Source organism: Photinus pyralis, unplaced genomic scaffold (genome assembly GCF_008802855.1).
Source record: "Photinus pyralis isolate 1611_PpyrPB1 unplaced genomic scaffold, Ppyr1.3 Ppyr1.4_LG9, whole genome shotgun sequence".
Classification (NCBI taxonomy): domain Eukaryota; kingdom Metazoa; phylum Arthropoda; class Insecta; order Coleoptera; family Lampyridae; genus Photinus; species Photinus pyralis.
Window position 1 is genome coordinate 6,527,422 of NW_022170878.1, and position 20,719 is coordinate 6,548,140.

At 41.9% G+C, this 20,719-nt stretch overlaps 3 protein-coding genes across 3 annotated transcripts; 1 reads left to right on the forward strand and 2 right to left on the reverse strand.

Moving 5' to 3' along the window:
• Window positions 1–2,544: 2,544 nt before the first annotated feature.
• LOC116181094 (probable cytochrome P450 303a1) lies at window positions 2,545–4,770 on the reverse strand. Its single transcript, XM_031501359.1, has 3 exons — window positions 3,222–4,770; window positions 3,058–3,175; window positions 2,545–3,012 (listed from the first exon to the last, which is right to left on the reverse strand). Exons 1-3 carry the CDS (start codon window positions 4,259–4,261, stop codon window positions 2,698–2,700), a joined length of 1,473 nt encoding a protein of 490 aa, XP_031357219.1. The 5' UTR covers window positions 4,262–4,770; the 3' UTR covers window positions 2,545–2,697.
• Window positions 4,771–6,722: 1,952 nt separating this feature from the next.
• LOC116180751 (probable cytochrome P450 303a1) lies at window positions 6,723–8,234 on the forward strand. The gene is made up of 3 exons (XM_031500873.1): window positions 6,723–7,765; window positions 7,812–7,927; window positions 7,973–8,234. The coding sequence occupies exons 1-3, from the start codon at window positions 6,723–6,725 to the stop codon at window positions 8,059–8,061; spliced, it is 1,248 nt and encodes a 415-aa protein (XP_031356733.1). The 3' UTR covers window positions 8,062–8,234.
• A 2,970-nt stretch (window positions 8,235–11,204) lies between these two features.
• LOC116180752 lies at window positions 11,205–18,440 on the reverse strand. The gene is made up of 10 exons (XM_031500874.1): window positions 18,282–18,440; window positions 17,981–18,232; window positions 14,377–14,783; window positions 14,216–14,327; window positions 13,985–14,165; window positions 13,602–13,861; window positions 13,380–13,555; window positions 11,965–13,157; window positions 11,801–11,918; window positions 11,205–11,755 (listed from the first exon to the last, which is right to left on the reverse strand). The coding sequence occupies exons 1-10, from the start codon at window positions 18,364–18,366 to the stop codon at window positions 11,438–11,440; spliced, it is 3,102 nt and encodes a 1,033-aa protein (XP_031356734.1). The 5' UTR covers window positions 18,367–18,440; the 3' UTR covers window positions 11,205–11,437.
• Between the last annotated feature and the right edge of the window lie 2,279 nt (window positions 18,441–20,719).

A 20,719-nucleotide genomic window follows, 5' to 3' on the forward strand; every position in this document is an offset into this window, starting at 1 on the left:
GGCGCAACCGGTTCAGTTCCAGACCACAACCGATAATTGGTAGCCATGCCGGACCCGGAGGGAAGTTTCTCGGTTTCCTCGAAGTTAGGTACAGCAGACAGATGGTCACAATTAGAACTATAAACCACATTTTAAAGATATCGACTAAAAATGCGACATCAAGGTCAACCTTTTGGGTAGATAAGATAAGGTGTTTACAACTTCTTCGTAATTACGAAATTAATGATATTGACTATTCAGTTGAAAGGTAAAGAGGAAAAAAGGAACCATACCAAATAAGATGTCTGTCATCGGGTCGAATTTGTGTGGCTGAGTGTGCAAGAGACATCTGGCGACCGATCTAGAGACCAAGACTCATGGTGATTTAAAACGAGGTGTACGCCCAGGTCGAGGGTATATTAAAGAAGGCATAGTAAAAGTTTGTTTGCAATTTGCCAATAGAAGGGTATTCCGATCACCCTCCCACTTCTCCCGGGTGCCTGTAGTAGCAAGATGACAGATGACTTTTCGATTGTCGAAAGAGGTACTCGCAAATGGCGATTGAGACGTCTAGAAAAAATTGGTAATGAAAACGGTTTGTCGGAAGAACGTCCTCTCAAAGGTAAAATGAATCGACTGAATGAGACATATCTATTGGTGAAGTCGACGCAAATACTTTGACAATGAAGCGGGTACTCATGAAAGGCAAGTGGAACGTCAGGACGAGACATACCTATTGGCGATGTCTAAGCTTTCAGTTCAAATATCTACAGACTGGAGTGTCGGAGAATTTTGAATATATGACAGGCGGTTAAAGAACCTCCTCCCCATTTCTCATCTACCAAGAAGGTCGATAGCATGGTACTACCATTTATTAAGCTATTTCGGTTTAAAGAAAAAGTTGTGCACAATTAATACTTGTTTGGGGGAGACCTTGGGGAAGACGAACGGTTTCTTGTTCGTCGCTAGCCTCCTGCAACAATTTTATTTTTCCATTGCTCCTGATGGTGAGTCCCCTACTAAGGGAATCGTCGATGGATTGGCGCCTGCTCCGAAACAGTTTGTCGCGTTGATCACTAGGCGATACTATTCAGCACATTAAAGGGAACCTCTTTGGCTATTATGTGTTTCTGATGCTCATTTTGAACAAGTACCAGGAGCACAGAAAGTTTAAGCTTTGTAACATCTCTTTGGAAATATAGTACTTTCAGATATATGTTACAGAACATAATGTGTAATTTAGCTCTTCACCGTGCAATTGTGTAGGATGTTTTCTTGATCTTGCTAAAGTTCTAAGGTAGCTCAAGAAATGATCGAATCAGGACCACAGAAGCAAAAAAAGGTGACACTTACTTATTTCGTACTTTCAGTATAAATTTTACTTTTAAAAACCATTGAATCAAGATGACAGAAGTACAAACGTCTGAAAATACGTTTCTAATCTAAAAATCGTTGAATCAGAGTCACAGAGGCGAGAGGGCATCTCTACTTATCATGCTCTCCTGATCTAACTTGGCCTCTAAATATCGTTGGATCGGGACTACAGCAGATAAGGATAGTGACATATGTTTGGTGTACTGTAGTGCACCTGAGAGATTCCAATTCTTTGAGTTCTTCAGATCCTTAAAGTCAGTCCCAACCAGTTTTTTTAAACCAGATTTTTGACCACCCGCGCAATTTTCACGCCTTTTTTATTTTTACGTTATTTGGATTCTTCTGATTATTCAATTCTTGCCCTTTCTTCAGATGCTTCGCTTTTGTCTTCTTCAGACTTTTGAAATACTTACATTTCTTCGAATACCTTCGAGCTTTCGGTTTTCCAAGATTGTTTTAATGTTTATTTTTGACACACTGACGATTTTTGGAATGCGTCGATGTCTTCGATTCCGGATCTTTCGATTTAATCCATTTCTTCATATTAATTGCACACTTGGGGTTCTTCAACTAAAGCCTACTCGTTCCCGTACAGTTGAAGCACCCATCGCGGGCGTCCCCAGGTGGCGAATAGGGGGACGGTCACACAGACTCGTGGTTCGGGGTGGGTAGTGACGTTGGTAAGTGGTTCATCGAGGCTGGTAACGACAAAGGCCATCTCCGAAGATAACGGAGCCGCTCTGGTACCGTTCGACCTCCGAGTTCGGGAAAGGGCTGGCAGCCAGCTTGGCCATGTTTGATATTAGGCCCGGCGTCTTGGGCAATGGACTCGTCAGCGATTTTAAAGAGCACCTCAGTGACTACCCTCCCTTTTCCCTTACTCACCTTCAGGGGAAGTCCCCTAACGAGTCTTGAACAATGTTCGAATTAGGACGACCTGTCCTGAATGTCTGCCAAGCACGCTAGTTGCTAGTCTCCGGTTTGGATGTCCTTCTTCTGGTAACTTTTTAATACCTAAAACCGCCACCCATCTCTTTCGCGCTGACGTGTTGTCGCAGTTGCCTAATGACTTTCACACATAACATATGCTTTGGCAAAGAACATTTTATTTGAATTTAGCGAATCTCAAAATCTAGCAAGGCCAGGAGAACATAATAGTGGATGCTCCGTTATACAATTACACTTCGAAGGGTGTGATTAAACATATATTTCCCCTCCTATCCTTTAACATAATTATATCATTGTAACTACTATGTAATACTAAAAAGATATTGTAATTAAACCTTAAACTTTCTGTACTCCTGATACTTTTTTAAAATGACCATCAGGAACACATAATAGTGATTATTGTCGTCTAGTAATCAACGCAACAAACGGTTTCGGACCGGGGGTCAATCCATCGATGATTTCCTCGGTCGGAGGCTGATATGGCGCAATGGAAAACTTGAATTGTTGCAGAAGGCCGGCGACGAACAAGAAAACGTTCGCCTTCGCCAAAGCCTCCCCCAAACATCTACGTTTACCCAAACCAAAAGGGATGTAGTTCTCCGGGATCTGGACTCGACCATCCTTAATGAAGCGCTCGGGTTGGAAGGCTTCCTTGTCTGGCCAACTCTCGTCCATTACGACACCTCGTAGATTTCCAATGATAACTGTGTCCTAAAAGACGATCTTTTGAACGGTTTTGGGCCACATTCGGGCTACCTTCGGTATGAAGTATCCGTTTAGGTGGGTGTCTTTTAGGGCTCTGTGTGGCACGCAATGCGCTAGGCCAGCTAACACACGCATCGACTCCAAAGCCACGGATTCCACGTACTTTAAGCTGAAACGTGCCATTATTGACCGTTGAGATTAAACGTAGTGCTTACCGGGGCCGATCCTCTATGGTTGGAAGTCGGTGTGGGCCGACGACCGCGTCAATTTCCTCCTGGGCTTTTGCTTGGATGTCGGGTTTGAGGGTGAGATAGAGAAAAGCAAAGGCTAGAGTCTTGGCACACGTTTCAGTTCCGGCCATAAAGATATCTAGGCAGACAGCCAACAGTTGGTCCTCGGAAAAACTGGTTTTGGTCTCTGAGGATATTAGTCTGTCCAAGTAGGCATCTATGAAACTACGGTGATCTGACGGAACGAAACCCTTCTTGCACTCTTCTACTTCCCCACGAAGGAACTCCAAGGTCTGCCGATGGACGTTAACAAAGGTACTGTATCCGGAGTACCCAGGGCAGATATATCGTAAAATTGGGAAATGGCTGAATAGTGCACCATCCATGTGGACGTTATATATTAGATCTCTTATTAAATCCTGCAGGTGCTTTAATTGATTATCATATGGACTATGTTTTCTAGCGCTCATCATAGTCCATAGGGTATTTAGTATGTAAATACCAAAGATGTTGTCCATTCGCAGAACACATTTCCCTCCACAGTCATCGACCTTCTTTCCAATGTCGTTGATCATCGCTTGACATTCTCCTTCAATCATGTCCGACATGTTCTTCTTTCCCATTCCAAATTCCTTCAGATGTTTCACGACGAACGACCTCTGCTCCTCCCAGGACTCACCGTCAGTAAAGAGAACACCCCTCCTCTTACCCCAGGTCCGACTTGTATAAAAAACGCCGATGGGCCTACCATTAAACTCCTCCCTGGACGAAAACTCCCGGTACTCCTTGTGCCCGTAGATGAATACTACGCGATCGACGCCAATTCGCGCCCCAACCACCGGCCCGTACTTCGCCGCGAGCAGCTCGGTCGCCTTTGACATGAAACCGGTCTTCTGGCGTAACCGGTTCAGTTCCAGACCGCAACCGATAATTGGTAGCCATGCCGGACCCGGAGGAAAATTTTTCGGTTTCCTCGAATTTAGGTACAGCAGGAAGATGATCACAATTAGAAGTAGAAACCACATTTTGAAGATATTGAGAAAAAAATTTCATGCTACATCCTTGCAGCTTTCCGGGTAGATAAGATAAGGTGTTTACTTTTAGTTTTTAATTCCGTGATTATTACTAAATTAATCTACGACGGTGTCATTATAACAGATGTGATTACGGCTTAAATACATAGAAACACACCAATTATAGTTAGTAATCAAGTTGTCAAGGGATTTATTTCTGTTAACGCCTAAATTAAAATTATAGTTCAACAAGTATTAATTGTGCACGACTTTTTTTTAAACCGAAATAGCTTAATAAATGGTTGGGCAATAAGGTAGCACCATGCAGCGATGTTTACCTTTTTGGTAGATGATTAATGGGGATGAGGCTCTTTAACCGCCTTTAACCTCCTCCGACACTCCATTCTGCAGATATTTGCGCTAAAAGCTTTTACATCGCCAATAGGTATGTCTCGTCCTGACGTTCCATTTGCCTTTGTTGAGTACCCTCTTTGTTGTCAAGGTATTTGCGTCGACTTCACCAATAGATATGTCTCGTCCAGTCGATTCATTTTGCCTTTGAGAGTACTTTCTTTCGTCAAACCGTTTTCATTACGAATGGATATATTTTTTCTAGACGTCTCAATCGCCCTTTGCGAGTACCCTCTTTCGACAATCCGTTCTAGGGATATAAGGGAATACATCGGATCACGATAAGGAATCGAGGAGGAGGTTGGTAGAAATTATTTCCTTTCATTGAGACCTTTCATTAGGAAGGATAAAACCAGTTCCACCCCTCTCTCTTTTGATAAGGGGTCAGAAAGAAGGGCGATAGTCGGTAGAAAACGGCTCCTTTCGTTGAGACCTTTTATTAGAATACCATGAAAGATAAAACTAATTTATACCCCCCCATGAAGGGTAGAACGTGTGTTTTACGAATGATTTTGATGAAATTTTGTACCACTGTTCTCTCTAATGGTCCTGAAAGTTGGAAATGCTCTTCTGGCTATAGAACATATATTTATTAAATAAGGTATGAGCAATAAAATTTTGATTGAGAGCAGTCCGTGGAAATTTCAGGTCACGTTTAATAATCTTCAGATCGGTCCCCGGGTGTCTTTTACACACTCAGCCATAGGTAACATCGCGATTGCTTATGACGTTCGAATGGAGTCAAAATGGAGTCAAAAAGTGCAGAGGTCTCTTTGATATGGATTTCTATTTCCTTCTGTTTCAACTGTATCAAAGGCAAATCAGCATATTGCATGTTTTTAGCGCATTTCCACAAAAATAAAAAAAAATGCGCTATTGTGACCACTTTGTCCGTCCGTCCGTCCGTCCGTCCGCTAACTTTGCGACGCTACTAGTTTTTATCTTAAGAGCTATTGTTCTACTTTTTTCGCTATTTGGTTCGTTATGGTGTCGAGTCTTGTACCAAGGAAGGAATTTTTTCTGTACCGCTTACAAAAAAAGTTATTGTAAAAAAACAAAAAACCGTTTTTTACATGTTCCATAATTTTACACTTTTGCCGTTTATTAACGATCCTAGAGATCGTTTATAATTTTGCATTGCTATCTGTCGCCTGCCGGTTGGTCTCTCCGTCTGTTCCTTTGTCTGTCTGTCCATCTATCTGTCCGTGTGAACGATAACTTTGTTTAGAAATGTTCGATCGCTTTTACATCTCCGTTAGTTATGAACTGAATTGCATGAAATTCAATATGGGCATAGATTTAGCCATATAATACGCAATGCCAAAAGTTGGATCGAATCGATTCAAAATTCACAGTGCCCTTTTCGCATCTCGACCATTTATAAACCGAATTGCAAACTTTTTTACTTATAAAAGTATTTGAATGAAATTTGATACATAGGCACTTGGATAAAGGAAAATCAAACGCCAATTTCAAAATTTGGTTTTGCGCATGCGCAGTGCCAACTTTTTTATTTATGGAAGAATTTAAACGAAATTTGATACATAGGCACTTGGGATAAAGGAAAATCAAACGCCAATTTCAAAATTTTATTTTGCGCATGCGCCGTGCCAACTTTTTTATCTATGGAACTATTTAAGTGAAATTTGATACTTAGGCGCTTGGAACAAAGGAAAATCTTAGTTTATTAGTTAGTTATAGTAAATTAGTTTTAAAATTTAGGTTTGCGCATGCGCAGTTCCAACTTTCTTATTTAGAAAAGCATTGAAATGAAATTCTTCTCATAAACTGAAATTGAAGTAGCACGTCAACAATGGATTGCCCATGTGCAACGCTATCTTTCATATTTGTGGCCGGATTTTTACGATTTTAACAGAAGTTGCATCTTACAAATGGGAAATGAATGCAAGTGGAAATGCGCTTTATGTAAATCGTTTACGATTACTTTTTAACTTGTTTTCGGAATAATCCCAGTGTTGAAAATTATAAGTAAACACCTTATCTTATCTTTTCGGATGCTCGCTCCTCGTGTTGCAACGGATTCAGTATCAATATTTTCAAAATGTGGTTTATACTTCTATTAGTAAACATAATCTGTCTGCTGTACCTAAATTCGAGGAAACCGAAAAACTTTCCTCCGGGTCCGGCATGGCTACCGATTATCGGTTGTGGACTGGAACTGAACCGGTTGCGCCAGAAGACCGGTTCCATGTCGAAGGCGTCCGGGATGCTCGCTGAACGGTACGGGCCGGTGGTTGGAGCGCGGATTGGTGTCGATCGCGTAGTCTTCGTTTGTGGAGCCAAGGAGTACCGGGAGTTCTCGTTCAGGGAAGAGTTTAATGGTAGACCTAGAGGAGTTTTTTATACAAGTCGCACCTGGGGAAAGAGGAGGAGGGTCCTATTTACTGACGGTGAGTTCTGGGAGGAGCAGAGGGCGTTTATCATGAAACATCTGAGGGAATTTGGAATGGGTAAGAGGACCATGTCTGACATTATTGAAGGGGAATGCCAAGCGATGGTGAGCGACATTGGAAGAAAGATTGACGACTGTAAAGGGGAATGTGTTCTGCGGATGGACAACATGTTTGGTGTTTACGTACTAAACACGCTATGGACCATGATGAGCGCTAAAAAACATAGTCCAGATGATATGAAAGTAATACACCTGCAGAATGTAATAACAGATCTAATATCCAACATCCACATGGATGGAGCACTATTCAGCCATTTCCCAATTTTACGATATATCTGCCCTGGGTTTTCCGGTTTCAACAGCTTTGTTAACGTCCATCGGCAGACCTTGGAGTTTCTTCGTGGAGAAATAGAAGAGTGCAAGGAAGGTTTCGATTCGGCAGATCATCGTAGTCTCACAGATGCCTACTTGGACACCCTACAATCCCCAGGTACCAAAACCAGCTTCTCCGAGGAGCAACTGTTGGCCATCAGCTTAGACCTCTTTATTGCCGGGACTGAAACATCAGCCAAATCCCTGGCTTTTGCTTTTCTCTACCTCATCCTCAACCCCGACATCCAAGCAAAAGCCCAAGAAGAAATTGACGCAGTAATCGGACGACACCGACTGCCAACTATGAAGGATCGGCCACGGTAAGTAACACGCTTAACATTAAAAGTCCACAAAGACCATTTTCAGCTTAAAGTACGCAGAATGCGTGGTTTTGGAGTCGATACGGAAGTTTGCTGGCCAAGTGCTTTCGATACCACGCAACCCTAGAGGACACGCACCTCAACGGATACTTCATACCGAAGGTAGTCCGAATGTGGCCCAAAATCGTTCAAAAGATCGTCTTTTAGGACACAATTATCATTGGAAGTCTACGAGGCGCCGTAATGGACGAGAGCTGGACAAACCCGGAAGCCTTCCAGCCCGAGCGCTTCATTAAGAATGGTCGAGTCCAAATCCCGGAGAACTATATATATATATATATATATATAGATGTTTGGGGGAGGCTTTGGCGAAGGCGAACGTTTTCTTGTTCGTGACGGCCCTCCTGCAGCAATTCAATTTTTCCATTGCGCCGGATAAGCCCCCTACGGAGGAAATCGTCGATGGATTGGCCCCTGTCCCAAAACCGTTTGTCGCGTTGATTACTAGGCGTTAATGCCCAGTACTCAGCACATTAAGTTGTTATGTGTTCCTGATGCTCATTTTCAAAAAGTACCAGGAACCCCATATATCTTTTTTAGTATCACATAGTAGTTTCAGTTATATTCTGTTACAGAACAGAGTGCTATTTACAGTGTAATTTTGGTATGGAGCGTCCACATATTATATTCTCTTGATCTTACTAGATCTTTAGGGGCGCTAAGTACAAACAAAACGTTTTTGGTCAAAGTATATGTTATGCATTCCTGATACGTACTGAAAAGTAGTACCATTAACCGTTCTCAGCAGCACAGGACCACAACAAACTTCCTTACTCCTTCTAATGTATCACCAAACATGTTTAACGTAGAAGGAAAGAGAAAATGTAAGTTTTCTAATGACGTATCACATGACCAATGTGGCCTGTGGCCGACTGATACCCGGTGAAACGCGAGTTAGTGCAATTATTTTATTTTACTTTACCATGCCCTCCTGGTATTAATTTCGATTTTTAACTTAGTCGATTCATTTCTGCTGAAGCACAATTTTTTATGGACATACACGTTCTAACCAGTGTTATCATGATCTCCTCATACAAATTTTTATTTTAGAACCATTATACTAGTACCACCGAAACACAAGAAGGCGTAAATTTCATCGACAAAGGTTTCCTCTTGACACATATTAGACTTTAAAAATGATCACATCAGGATCACAGAAAAAAAATTTCTATGGCAAACGCATCTTTATCTATTATGTTCTCCCGGTATCCATTTCTCCTTAAAAATTATAGACCCAGTATCGCTGAAACACGAGAATTTGTCTTTGAAAAATCGTCAAACCTGGACCACAATGTGTAGGCTCCCCCCATGTATGTTCTCCTGACAACTTAGCTTCTAAAATTCATGGGATCAAGATCACGAGATGAAAGGATGGTGTAGAATTTATTGACTCTACTTATTATGTTATCCGGATTAAAAATCCCGTTGAGACTGAACGGCTGAAGAACAAAGAGGTAAAAGTTTCACTACGTATCACTTCCCCATCAGTTGTGCTCTTCTAATACATATTTCACTTGAAAAATCCCTGACACCCCCGCTTAAGGAAACGTTGAATCAGGATGACAGAAGCACCAGAAGGTGCAAATTTCATCTATTATGTTTTCCTGCCACAATTTTATCTTCTAAGTGTCACTAGATCGGGATAACAGAACAACAAGAAGGTATACATTTAATTAAAAAACACATTCTCGTCTATTATGTCATCCTGGTACATATTAATTTATTATTTCCCCCCAGAACGGTTTTTTCGTTAGAAATTCGCTTTGTTTTATTGTTTTCTTCAGAATCTTCACATTCCTCATACTTATTTTTCAAACATTGAAGATTTTTGGGATCCTCCCATTTCGTGAAATAATTCTATTCCAATTTTCCCGCCCCTTCCGCATTTTTGTACTTCCTTTGGTCAATCAATTTGTTCTTATCTGCTGCTGCTTTTGTAGGCTGTAGGACAATATACCACCAAAATGTAAACTCACAATCAGAGAGATTTGGCATGAGCCATTTTATTTTCTTTTTCTTACAATACAATTGAGCGTTCCCCCTGTTGGTATCGCGGAAACAAAATCAGACAGGTACAATTATGCGTTTTTTAGCGCATTTTTGCATATTTATTTTGGTCGGATGGCCGGCCGGCTGGTAGCAAATGCGGGAACGCTTGTAGAAAGACAAGGAGTGCACATGTACCTACCGAGGCATTTAGACCTTCTTGTACTTCAGCAACCCTGAATCTAAAATTAGAGACACGTGTATTATTAGGAGAAGAGAAGTGAGGAACACATGAGAGATAACTTGCTTTAGAGGGGAACGAAGCGTTTACCAATCTACACCTTCTTTTGCTGCTGCGATTTTAGATACAAAAATATTGAATGATCAGGAGAACGCAATAAACGAGAGAGGAGTTTCAAAACAAATTTGTAAGTTCTTGGGGTTCTGTAATCCTGATTCAACTTCTAGAAGGGAAATTTGAATCAGGAGATAGATAAAAAAGCGTTTGTTCATGAAATTTAAAGTGGTTCATTCTGTGACCCTGATGCGATCATTTTTAAAGGCTAAATTGTGTCAATAGGACAGGAAACTCCTGTCAATGAAATTTGCGCCTTGTCGTTCTTCGGTGGTATTCGCTTAAGGGTTTCCAAAATAGAAATGGGATATCATGTGCCTCATTCTCATCAGTAGTGAATCTACTAGAAGCAGAAATTAGTAACAGGAGGACATAATAAAGAAGAAAGCGGATATTGAAGAAATTGAGCGGTTCTGGGAAAAGGACACGAAGCTTTTGTTAATAAAGTTTTCATGCTCCATTGATTTGAATGTTCTTAAGAAGGAAATTAGTACAAGGAAAACATAAAAGATGTGGAAGTCCTAAATGTATGCCTTGACCCTGATCCTCCGAGCTGTAAAAGATAAATTCGTTCTAGGAGAAGATAACAAATGACGAAGTGTTTTTCTGTGATCCTAATCCAATGATAATTGTATCAGAAGAAGATGAGGAAGCGGTTTTCCATGTAATTTGGATTGTGTGACCATACCGCTTTTCTTCCTACAAGACATTTGTACCAGGAGTACATAATAACATTTACCAACGAAATTGACGATCACGATTCTCAAATTTTAGAACAGAGGTATTGGCCAAAGCAATTTACACTTCCTTGTGCTTCTGTAGTTCTAATCCAATGACACTAGATGGTTGGCGGGAGACAAGGATAAATCAAGAAGCATTTTTCGTCAAGTATTTGTGCTAATGCGATCTTAATTCAACGATTTTAGAAGGTAAACTGTATCTGGGAAATACGTATATCAGGAGGTAAGGAAGTGGTTGACAATTAAATCTACGCCCTGTATTGCTGGGAATAAGTATCAGGGATACATTACATATACATGGGAAAGAAAACACTTTATTTGCCTTTAGCGGACTTAATGTTTACGAGCAGGATCAGGAGAATATAATAAGTGGATGCTCTGTTCCACAATTATCCTGTAAATAATAAAATTGATCTGTAACTTACAATTATTACTACTATGTGATACTAAAGAGATATTTGGGCTGTAATAAAGCTCAAACTTTCTATGCTCCTGGTACTTTCTAGAAATGGGCATCAGGAGCACGGGGCATTATCGCCTAGTAATCAACGCGACAAAAGGTTTGGGAGCAGGAACTAATCCATCGACGATTTCCTCCGTAGGGGGCTTACCCGGCGCAATGGAAAAGTTAAATTGTTGCAGAAGGCCCGCGACGAACAAGAAAACGTTAGCCTTCGCCAAAGCCTCCCCCAAACATCTACGTTTGCCCAAACCAAAGGGGATGTAGTTCTCTGGGATTTGGACTCGACCATCCTTAATGAAGCGCTCGGGTTGGAAGGCCTCCGGGTTTGTCCAACCAGAAGCCTCGTCCATCACGACACTTCGCAGACTTCCAATGATACTTGTGTCCTAAAAGACGATCTTGTAAACGGTTTTGGGTCAGTTTTGGGCTACCTTCGGTATGAAGTATCCATTGAGGTGCGTGTCTTTTAGGGTTCTGTGTGGTATGGAAAGCACTAGGCCAGCAAACATCCGTATCGACTCCAAAACCACAGATTCTACGTACTTTAACCTAAAAATTCCCCATATGGATCTATGAGATTAAGCGTGGTGCTTACCGTGACCGATCCTCCATGGTTGGCAGTCGGTGGCGTCCAACGACTGCGTCTATTTCTTCTTGGGCTTTTGATTGGATGTCGGGGTTGAGGGTGAGGTAGAGGAAAGCAAAAGCCAAGGATTTGGAAGATGTTTCAGTTCCGGCAATAAAGAGATCTAAGCTGATGGCCAACAGTTGGTCCTCGGAAAAGCTGGTTTTGCTACCTGGAGATCTTAATCTGTCCAAATAGGCATCTATGAAGCTACGGTGATCTGATGAATCGAAACTTTTCTTGCACTCTTCTACTTCGCCACGAACGAATTCCAAGGTCTGCTGATGGATGTTAACAAAGCTGCTGTATCCGGAGTACTGAGGGCAGATATATCGTAAGATTGGGAAATGACTGAATAGTGCACCATCCATGTGGATGTTGGATATTAGATCTGCCATTAAATGCTGCAGCTGTTTTAGTTGCGCGTCATCTGGACTATGTTTTCTAGAGCTCATCATGGTCCATAGCGTGTTTAGTACGTAAACACCAAACATGTTGTCCACCCTCAAAACACATTCCCCTCCACCGTCGTCAATCTTTTTTCCAATGTCGTTGAGCATCGCTCGACATTCCCCTTCAATCATGTCGCACATGCTCTTCTTTCCCATTCCAAATTCCTTCAGATGCTTCATGATAAACGCCCTCTGCTCCTCCCAGGACTCACCGTCAGTAAATAGAACCCCTCTCCTCTTGCCCCAGGTCCGGCTCGTATAAAAAATGCCGCTAGGCCTTCCATTAAACTCCTCCCTGGCCGAGAACTCTCGATACTCCTTCGGTCCACAGACGAAGATTACGCGATCAACACCAACCCGCGCTCCAACCACCGGCCCATACTGCGCCGCGAGCAATCCGGACGCCTTCGACATGGAACCGGTCTTCTGGCGCAACCGGTTCAGTTCCAGACCACAACCGATAATTGGCAGCCATGCCGGACCGGGAGGAAAGTTTCTCGGTTTCCTCGAATTTAAGTACAGCAGACCGATGATCACAATTAGAAGTATAAACCACATTTTAAATATATTGAGCAAAAATCGATGCGGCACCAGGGGCGACCTTCCGGGTAGATAAGATAAGATTTTGAACTGCGTAATTATTACGAAATTTAACACGCAATTGTCTGATATTGACTTTGCCGTCATTATTTTGACTCCAATGTATGTTATCTATGGCGGAGTGTGCAACTGACAGCTGGCGATCGATCTGGAAACCAAGACTTAAGATGATACAAAGCGGGAAGGTATAGTAAAAGACAGGCTAACGGTTTAGACGTCCCTTTTATTTCAAACGTGTGTGTATATTTGAAGTTTCTCAATGGACGAGAATTGGGATCATACTCGCACGCCTCCCAAATGCCTGTAGTTTTCAGCAGCAAAGCCTCAATCGTATCGCGACGCGAGCCTTACCCTAAACGGTCTGGGCGAAATGGTCACGCCGTCGCAGCCGTCAGTCACAACTTCGGTCGTATCCGGGTCCTTATGCAAGAAAAAGTTGTGCAACATCGCCGTGAAGAAGAGGAAATAGTTCGTCTTCGCCAGCGATTCTCCCAGGCATCGTCTTTTACCTGAAACCCAACGCTTGGTAGGCGATTAAGGCGAGTCGGAACAGACCATAACCAAATGGGAGGAAAGACCATTCGGGGCAGGTGACTTTTCCGTCTCTTAGAAATCGGTCCGGTCGAAATTCTTTGGGATCCTTCCAGAAGGCGTCATCCATGTGTATGCTGTAGAGGCTCGTCAGTACTATTGCTCCTTCGGGAACGGTATACCCGAACAGGTTCGTAGTGCGGGTCGCTCGATGCGCAACTCCAAGTGGAGGCACGTTGGCCAAACGTTGCGTCTCCATTAAAACCGCTTCGGTGTATGGTAGGCTGAAAGCACACAGAAGCATAGAATGCGAACAACTTGAGGATCGAAGTTCAATTGTAGAATTTTAAAGAATCCAAAGAGTAGCCTCAGAAGAACCAATAGATTGAAGAAGAAGAAATACCTACTTTATTTTATCGTTCATTGTAGGCCAGCGATTCCTCCCAACAACCTCGTCCATTTCCTCCTGGACTCGCTTCTGAACCCCTGGATACTTTACCATGTACAGAACGGCAAAACCCAGAGTATTGCTGGTCGTCTCCGAGCCCGCCATGAACAAATCCAGGCAAAGTGAGAGCAGTTGCTCGTCTGAAACGCGAAAGTGTTACCTCGCCCAGAAAAAAAAACTGGAGGCGTACCGGTAAACCCCGAATCGGAATCGGAAGTGATCTGCATCTCCCGCAGGAACGCGTCGATGAGATCGCGCGAGTGCGACGAGCAGGCGGTCTTGCGATGCTCGGCGATGGTCTCCTGAAATCGGAGCGGATGAAAACCGGGCGACGACGCCCGACGGGCTCACCTCGAGAAACAGCCACATTCGCTTCAGGATCTCCACGGTCTTGGTGTAGCCGCAGCAGCCGGGCGCCAGAAACCTCAGCACGGGTAACTGGTTCAGCAATCCGCCGGACATGTCGAACAGTCGAAAGGCGTCGTGGACGATCTGGAGCAGCTTGATCAGTCTGACGTCGTCCAAGGTGAATCTTTCGCCGGCCATCATTGTCCATAGCACGTTCAGCACGCCGACGTCGAATGCGTTGTGCATGAAGACCAAGTCGGACGACTTCTTCCTCAGGTCTTCAATTAGATCTCTCGTCTCCTCGGCGATTTTCGCTTCCATTTCACGCTTACCGAAACCGAAATTTTTCAGATGTTGCAAGGAGAACTTCCGCTGACGTTGCCATAGTTTACCGTCGGAAAATACGATACCTAACGGAGGAAAGCTTAACTTCAGCTACTGGTAACTGGTTGATTGGGATGTTATACTAAGGAGGTGACCGACAGAATGGAATGGAGGCAAACTTCCACTATAGTTTGGCTTTGGTTGATCTGCTAGCTAAAACGTAAAGGTTTAGGCCCCAAAGTTGGTCGTACAACTCAATTTTTTTGAATGAACGATCATCTATAGAGAGTAATTTTTATCTGTTTCAGAATCTCGTAACCGGAGAAACGCAGTGGGGCAAAATGGGCCCTATTTTACTCGAGCTTAACGACTAAGTGACCTACTTGACCCAAAAAAGTTCAAAATATTGTTCCTTCCTTCCTTGAATCATCAAAGGTGTAGCGATTCGCATTTCTTGAGGCGAAGCAATTTTGAATTGTTTTAATCGCAAGACCATACATCTCTTGTATCAGGAGCGCATAAAGCGCGAGGAGGTATCTGTTAGAAAAATGTAACTACCAGGAAAACATAATCGATGAAGAGGTCAGGAGAATGCATCGTGGGAGGAGGCGCTTCTGCTTCCATTTCGGGAAGTTTCTGCTAGAGAAATGCGTAATACGTGAGGAGGTTTTTTACTATGCTCAATACAAATGCGATCTCATTACCAGTGGTTGTGTTTTTTTTAAATCCTCCCTGACCACCAGAAACACATAATCAATGAAGATCTTTTTGTATTCAAGAGAAATCTTTCGCCATTTTATTCAGGGCCCAAAAATTTGTCTAATTATCGAATTTCCTTTAATAAACAACGAAATTATGTACAGGGTGTCTCATTTATGACACTTTTTACTTTTCTCCCTGGTGTGGTTTTCAGTGAATATATGCCGAACTCGCTTCGACTCGCTATGTATTGGTAAAAATGACGCTACTGAGACTAAAACTGTAAAAGTCTCTTAATCTACCTCTAATTTCCTACACAACACGCCCAGTGCCTTTATCCCTGGTGTGAATTTCAGTGAATTTATGCCGAACTCACCTTCGACTCGCTCGGAATTCGTAAACGTAAAGTAATTGAGATTAAAGTTTTAAAAGTCTCTTGATCCACATTTAATTCCGTACACAACACGCTCAATTCCTTAATCACTGGTGTAAATTTCAGTGATTTTATGTCGAACTCGTGTTCAGCTCGCTCTGCGTTGATGCACCTAACGCTAGGTACTGAGATTTCTATTTTAAAAATCTGTTGATCTACTTTTAATTTCCTACAGACAACGCTCAGTACCTGTCGCTTTGATGTAAATTTTAGTGAATTTATTGTGAATTTATGCCGAACTCGCCTTCAGCTCGCTCTGCGTTGATGCACCTAACGCTACAAAGATTTCTACTTTAAAAATCTTTTGATTTACTTTTAATTTCCTACAGGTAACGCTTAGTACCTTTCCCCTTGTTGTGAATTTTAGTGAATTTATTGTGAATTTAAGCCGAACTCGCCTTCGACTTGCTCTGTGTTGATGCACCTAACGCTACTGAGATTTCTACTTTAAAAATCTTTTGATCAACTTTTAATTTCCTACAGGTAACGCTCAGTACCTGTCGCCTTGGTGTGAATTTTAGTGAATTTATTGTGAATTTATGCCGAACTCGCCTTCGACTTGCTCTGTGTTGATGCACCTAACGCTACTGAGATTTCTACTTTAAAAATCGTTTGATCTACTTTTAATTTCCTACAGGTAACGCTTAGTACCTTTCGCCTTGGTGTGAATTTTAGTGAATTTATTGTGAATTTATGCCGAACCCGCCTTAGACTTGCTCTGTGTTGATGCACCTAACGCTACTGAGATTTCTACTTTAAAAATCTTTTGATCTACTTTTAATTTCCTACAGGTAACGCTTAGTACCTTTCGCCTTGGTGTGAATTTTAGTGAATTTATTGTGAATTTATGCCGAACCCGCCTTAGACTTGCTCTGTGTTGATGCACCTAACGCTACTGAGATTTCTACTTTAAAAATCTTTTGATCTACTTTTAATTTCCTACAGGTAACGCTCAGTACCTGTCGCCTTGGGTGTGAATTTTAGTGAATTTATTGTGAATTTATGCCGAACTCGCCTTCGACATGGTCGGCGTTGGCGTGCCTAAAGCTACTGGGATTAATAGTGCAATTGTCTGTACTCTATCATTATGTCGTGTGCTAATTATGGACAAATCACAATTAAAAGATATACGGGGAAAATCAAAAAGTTGTTAAATTCAGAATGATCCTACATTTTTCTAGTCCGAAGAGCAGAAAAATGTGTATTACCAAAGATGCTGTATAATAATTTTTGAATAATCTTCCGTTTTCGAAATAAGTACGTACGGGGTTAGGTAAAAAAGTTATAGGACGTACCTTCATTTTCTAAATGAAACACCCTGTATATCATTAGAGTTTTTTCAAACCTGTAAATCGTTTTCGAAATTTTTTAAATCAAGAGGCGTTAGTGGGTCACTAGATGTTTCCTTGACACGGATTTTCACGAAATGCATAGTTCTTTAGCACCTCTGACGGGTCTCTAAGGGATTTTATTAATCCCATCTGGTACCCTTCAAGGAAATTAATATTCGAATATGCATAAGTTTACGAGTTGGTCTCTAGGTGTACTTATTATAAAACATTTTGTGCGATAGTTATTCTGGCACGATTAGTGCGTTGTGTGTGGGTGCACCATCTTGTTGAAACCAACATTTTTCAACTTTGTTTTTTTTTGTATATACAGTATACAGTATGTACATTTTTAGGGGCGATATAGGAGAACAAAGTTGATGATTTCTCCGAAACCAAACGTTGTATTGAAAATCCCTGAACGGTGACTTCTAGAGCCCAAAAAGTGGTTTTTGTGTCTCATTCGATTTGATTACGTCATTTTAATTAAATGCTTCTACTCGCACCAGATCGCAAACAGTCAAAAAATCGCCCTCTCACGTAATTTAAAAAAATCGTGCTTCATTAAATCGTATGTAAATGACAGGCTTTCAGCCGAAAATTTAACGCCAGAATCTAAAAATAAACGAGAAGCCCAAAGCAGTTACCCTAGACGTAGGTCAGTGCTCATAATAAAAAACATTCCAAACCAGTCTCTTCCTTCTTTTTTTTCTTCTTTTTTTCAAGCGTTGATCCCGAAACGAATTTGATAAACCGGTCCTAATTTACGAAGTGGCCCGCTTATAGCGCAATAATAAAAAAGAAGATAACTGTAAATAATTACCGAGCCGTTTTCCAAACGTACGCAACCGAAAGAAGAAGCCGTCGGGACGTCCGTCGAACTCGTCCCTGGTCAACACCTCCCTGATCGCTTCCACTCCCGAAACGGTAACGACAATATTCCTCCCCATCTTAAAGCACACCACCGGTCCGTAGGTTCTCGAAAACTCCTCGTGCACCAGGTGGTGGTAACCGAGAACGGTCAGTCGGCGACGGAACTGCAGGTAATTGCCGACGATCGGCCACCACTTCGGACCTGGAAAGTCCCAATTATAGCCACGCTAAATTTGTCGCAATCGCCTTACCTGGTGGATAACCCTTCGGCTTCCTCGTGTCGAGCACGCAAACCAGAATCAGCACCAGGAGAACGACGACGAGGAGCGCTAGCATCGCGGGCCGCTTCTGTTACAGTTTTAACAATTCGGCGGTACCGGTTTCCCTTTATATAGGCACTGGTAGCTCCATTAGAATGACAAAAAAATACTTGACCTCGTGTAGCTGCCCTTATAGATATCTAAATCTATTCTTTTGTGTACGCTTATAGTTACGTCGAAGGATAACGCAACACGAGAAAGCTACGTTTGAAAAATTTACGATCGCCATTAGAAAACTCTTTTCGAAGGTGAATCACCTGCACATTCCACCCAATATTTCCAGTGCAACAGGTGAGTAAAAAGGATCCGAAAGTCCTTCACACATCACATTTTTCAGTTGATCTTTTGGTAGGGATTTCTGAAGCAGCATTTTTTTGAAAAATGAGAAATTTGAGCTAAATGGGTGAACCTCACTTCTAAAGGCTTTTAAGGACTCGTAAAAGTAGCGTATAGGTTTTAAAGTCTTCACGGGACTTTTAAGAAATAAAGATTTCTGAAAACCTTAGTCCTTTCATGGCCTTAAGACCCTTAAATACGCTTAAAGGCTGTCACGGACTCGCAAAATCTCTTAGTCTTCACTTTTGAAGAACTTGAACGGATCCTGGAGGGTGTTTTTAGGGCCTTGGAAGCTCTTCAAATTGTTTTGCGTATGTGATCTCATAAAAACATTTAATGCCCCATAAAGGCTCCTAAAGGCTGTTCAAAACAAGCGTTGTAAAGATTCTGATATCGTACTAAGATTTGCAAGGTCTCTTCAAGATCCCCATAGACTGAAAGCTAAGGTCCGTAAGGGTATTTTGGAAGATCGTAGAACTGGATTGGAAAAAAAATTGATTGTGGCGTGAATAAGGCTAGAAAAAAGGCCAGTAGAAGAACGCAAAGAAGAATTACTCAAAAGAGGTATGAGTAAATGTAAAAGGAAGGTCAATGGAGATAAGGCTCCAAAGAGGCACGAAAAAGCGAGAAGAAAAGTTAAAGGAGAGCGGTTTTAAGGAGTTTCGAAGGGGAAGGTCTTAAGGAAGCGTGCAGAAGGTTAAAATGGCGCATGAAGAAGAATGAAAAGAACCGTGAAAAACGCTAGACGGAGACGTAGCGGAAACAGTACGGAGTCGTGGGCTTGTAGGAGATCAAAAAGAGGAAAGTCAATGAAAAAAGCTGGAAATTCAAAAGGGCTAAAAAAAAAAGGCGCGAAGAAGGTTCGACAGGGGAGGTGAAAAGGGAACAAAGGAAGGAAGGCGTAGTGAAACCCGAGGTAGGCGCGTAACACTGGAGGAGGGACATAGTTGAGATGCATTGGCCGCAAAGAAAGAGGTTCGAAGAAAGTGTGAACAACATAGAGGTTGTCGTTCGGGCTAAGAGGAAGCGTGGAAAAAAATGAAAAATGGCGCGGTGAGAGCCCGAACGGTTCGAGAAAAGGGCCCAAAGCAAGCGTGCAGAAACCTTAAAGTAGAGGTGAATAATTAAAATAAACGTGAAGGAAGCCAAACAGAGGCGTGTAAAAAAATTCAAGGATGCGTAATGAAGCTTTGAAAGAATCGTAAGAAAGGATGTCTCTTAAAAGTGATCCTTTAAAAGCAAGCCTTGAAAATCTAAAGGCTTTTAAAGAATCTAACTAGTCCCAATGTTGGAAAAGGAAGGTTCTCTAGGGCCCTTAAAAGTTTTTCAAAACTATGTGCGACCTTTAACGGCTCGTGAGGTTTTGACAATAACCTTTAAAAGTTGACAAATAGTCCTTAAAGAGTATTCAAGGCAAACATTCTCAAAAAGTGTTAAGACTTTCTAAGGTTACTTAAAAATTCTCAAAAACTCAAAGACCAAAAGCCTTTAGAATAGTTTAAAGGATCTTAGAACCTTTTGCAAGGTCTTGAAAGTGTTTCCAAAGTTTCTAAAGGACTGCGCTCCATGTTAAGGCGTTCTAAGACCCTCATAGACTTAGAACAATCTTTGAAACCTATATAGGCTGCTGAGCGTCTCAAAAGGTAGTAAAGCCCTTCAAATACTTAATTTTTAAAGGTTCTCGTACATCTTGAAGACTGATAGAGGTTCTAAAAGGCTGGAAAGGATTCTTATAGGCTAGGATATTGAGGAGAACGAAAGAAAGTTAAGGGAAGTAAAAAAAAAGGCCTCGTGGCGAAGATTTGAAAATGACGTCAAGAAAGGTCTACGAGATCCAAGGGTTCGAAGAAGTATGAAGGAGTTAAAGAAGGTTAAAGGAGGCTGTTCGATGAAAGCGTGAAGTAAAATGATCAAAGGGCACGTAGAAGACTCGGAGGAGGTGTGAAGTACGATCAACGGAGGCGTGAGTGTACAAGAAAGCGTCAAAAACGCTGTGACGTGCATGGTGGAGGTTTTAAAAAAAATTAAAAAAG

What these genes read in the sequence shown, in the direction of transcription:
- LOC116181094 (XM_031501359.1), bottom strand. Translation starts at nt 4,261, where the DNA reads ATGTGGTTTCTACTTCTAATTGTGATCATCTTCCTGCTGTACCTAAAT. An exon ending in ACCATAGAGGATCGGCCCCG is followed by an intron (nt 3,176 to 3,221) that starts GTAAGCACTACG and finishes GGCACGTTTCAG; the next exon opens with CTTAAAGTACGTGGAATCCG. An exon ending in ACGGATACTTCATACCGAAG is followed by an intron (nt 3,013 to 3,057) that starts GTAGCCCGAATG and finishes ATCGTCTTTTAG; the next exon opens with GACACAGTTATCATTGGAAA.
- LOC116180751 (XM_031500873.1), top strand. Translation starts at nt 6,723, where the DNA reads ATGTGGTTTATACTTCTATTAGTAAACATAATCTGTCTGCTGTACCTA. An exon ending in ACTATGAAGGATCGGCCACG is followed by an intron (nt 7,766 to 7,811) that starts GTAAGTAACACG and finishes GACCATTTTCAG; the next exon opens with CTTAAAGTACGCAGAATGCG. An exon ending in ACGGATACTTCATACCGAAG is followed by an intron (nt 7,928 to 7,972) that starts GTAGTCCGAATG and finishes ATCGTCTTTTAG; the next exon opens with GACACAATTATCATTGGAAG.
- LOC116180752 (XM_031500874.1), bottom strand. Translation starts at nt 18,366, where the DNA reads ATGCTAGCGCTCCTCGTCGTCGTTCTCCTGGTGCTGATTCTGGTTTGC. An exon ending in GCCGAAGGGTTATCCACCAG is followed by an intron (nt 18,233 to 18,281) that starts GTAAGGCGATTG and finishes GGGACTTTCCAG; the next exon opens with GTCCGAAGTGGTGGCCGATC. An exon ending in ATGGATACTTCATACCGAAG is followed by an intron (nt 11,756 to 11,800) that starts GTAGCCCAAAAC and finishes ATCGTCTTTTAG; the next exon opens with GACACAAGTATCATTGGAAG.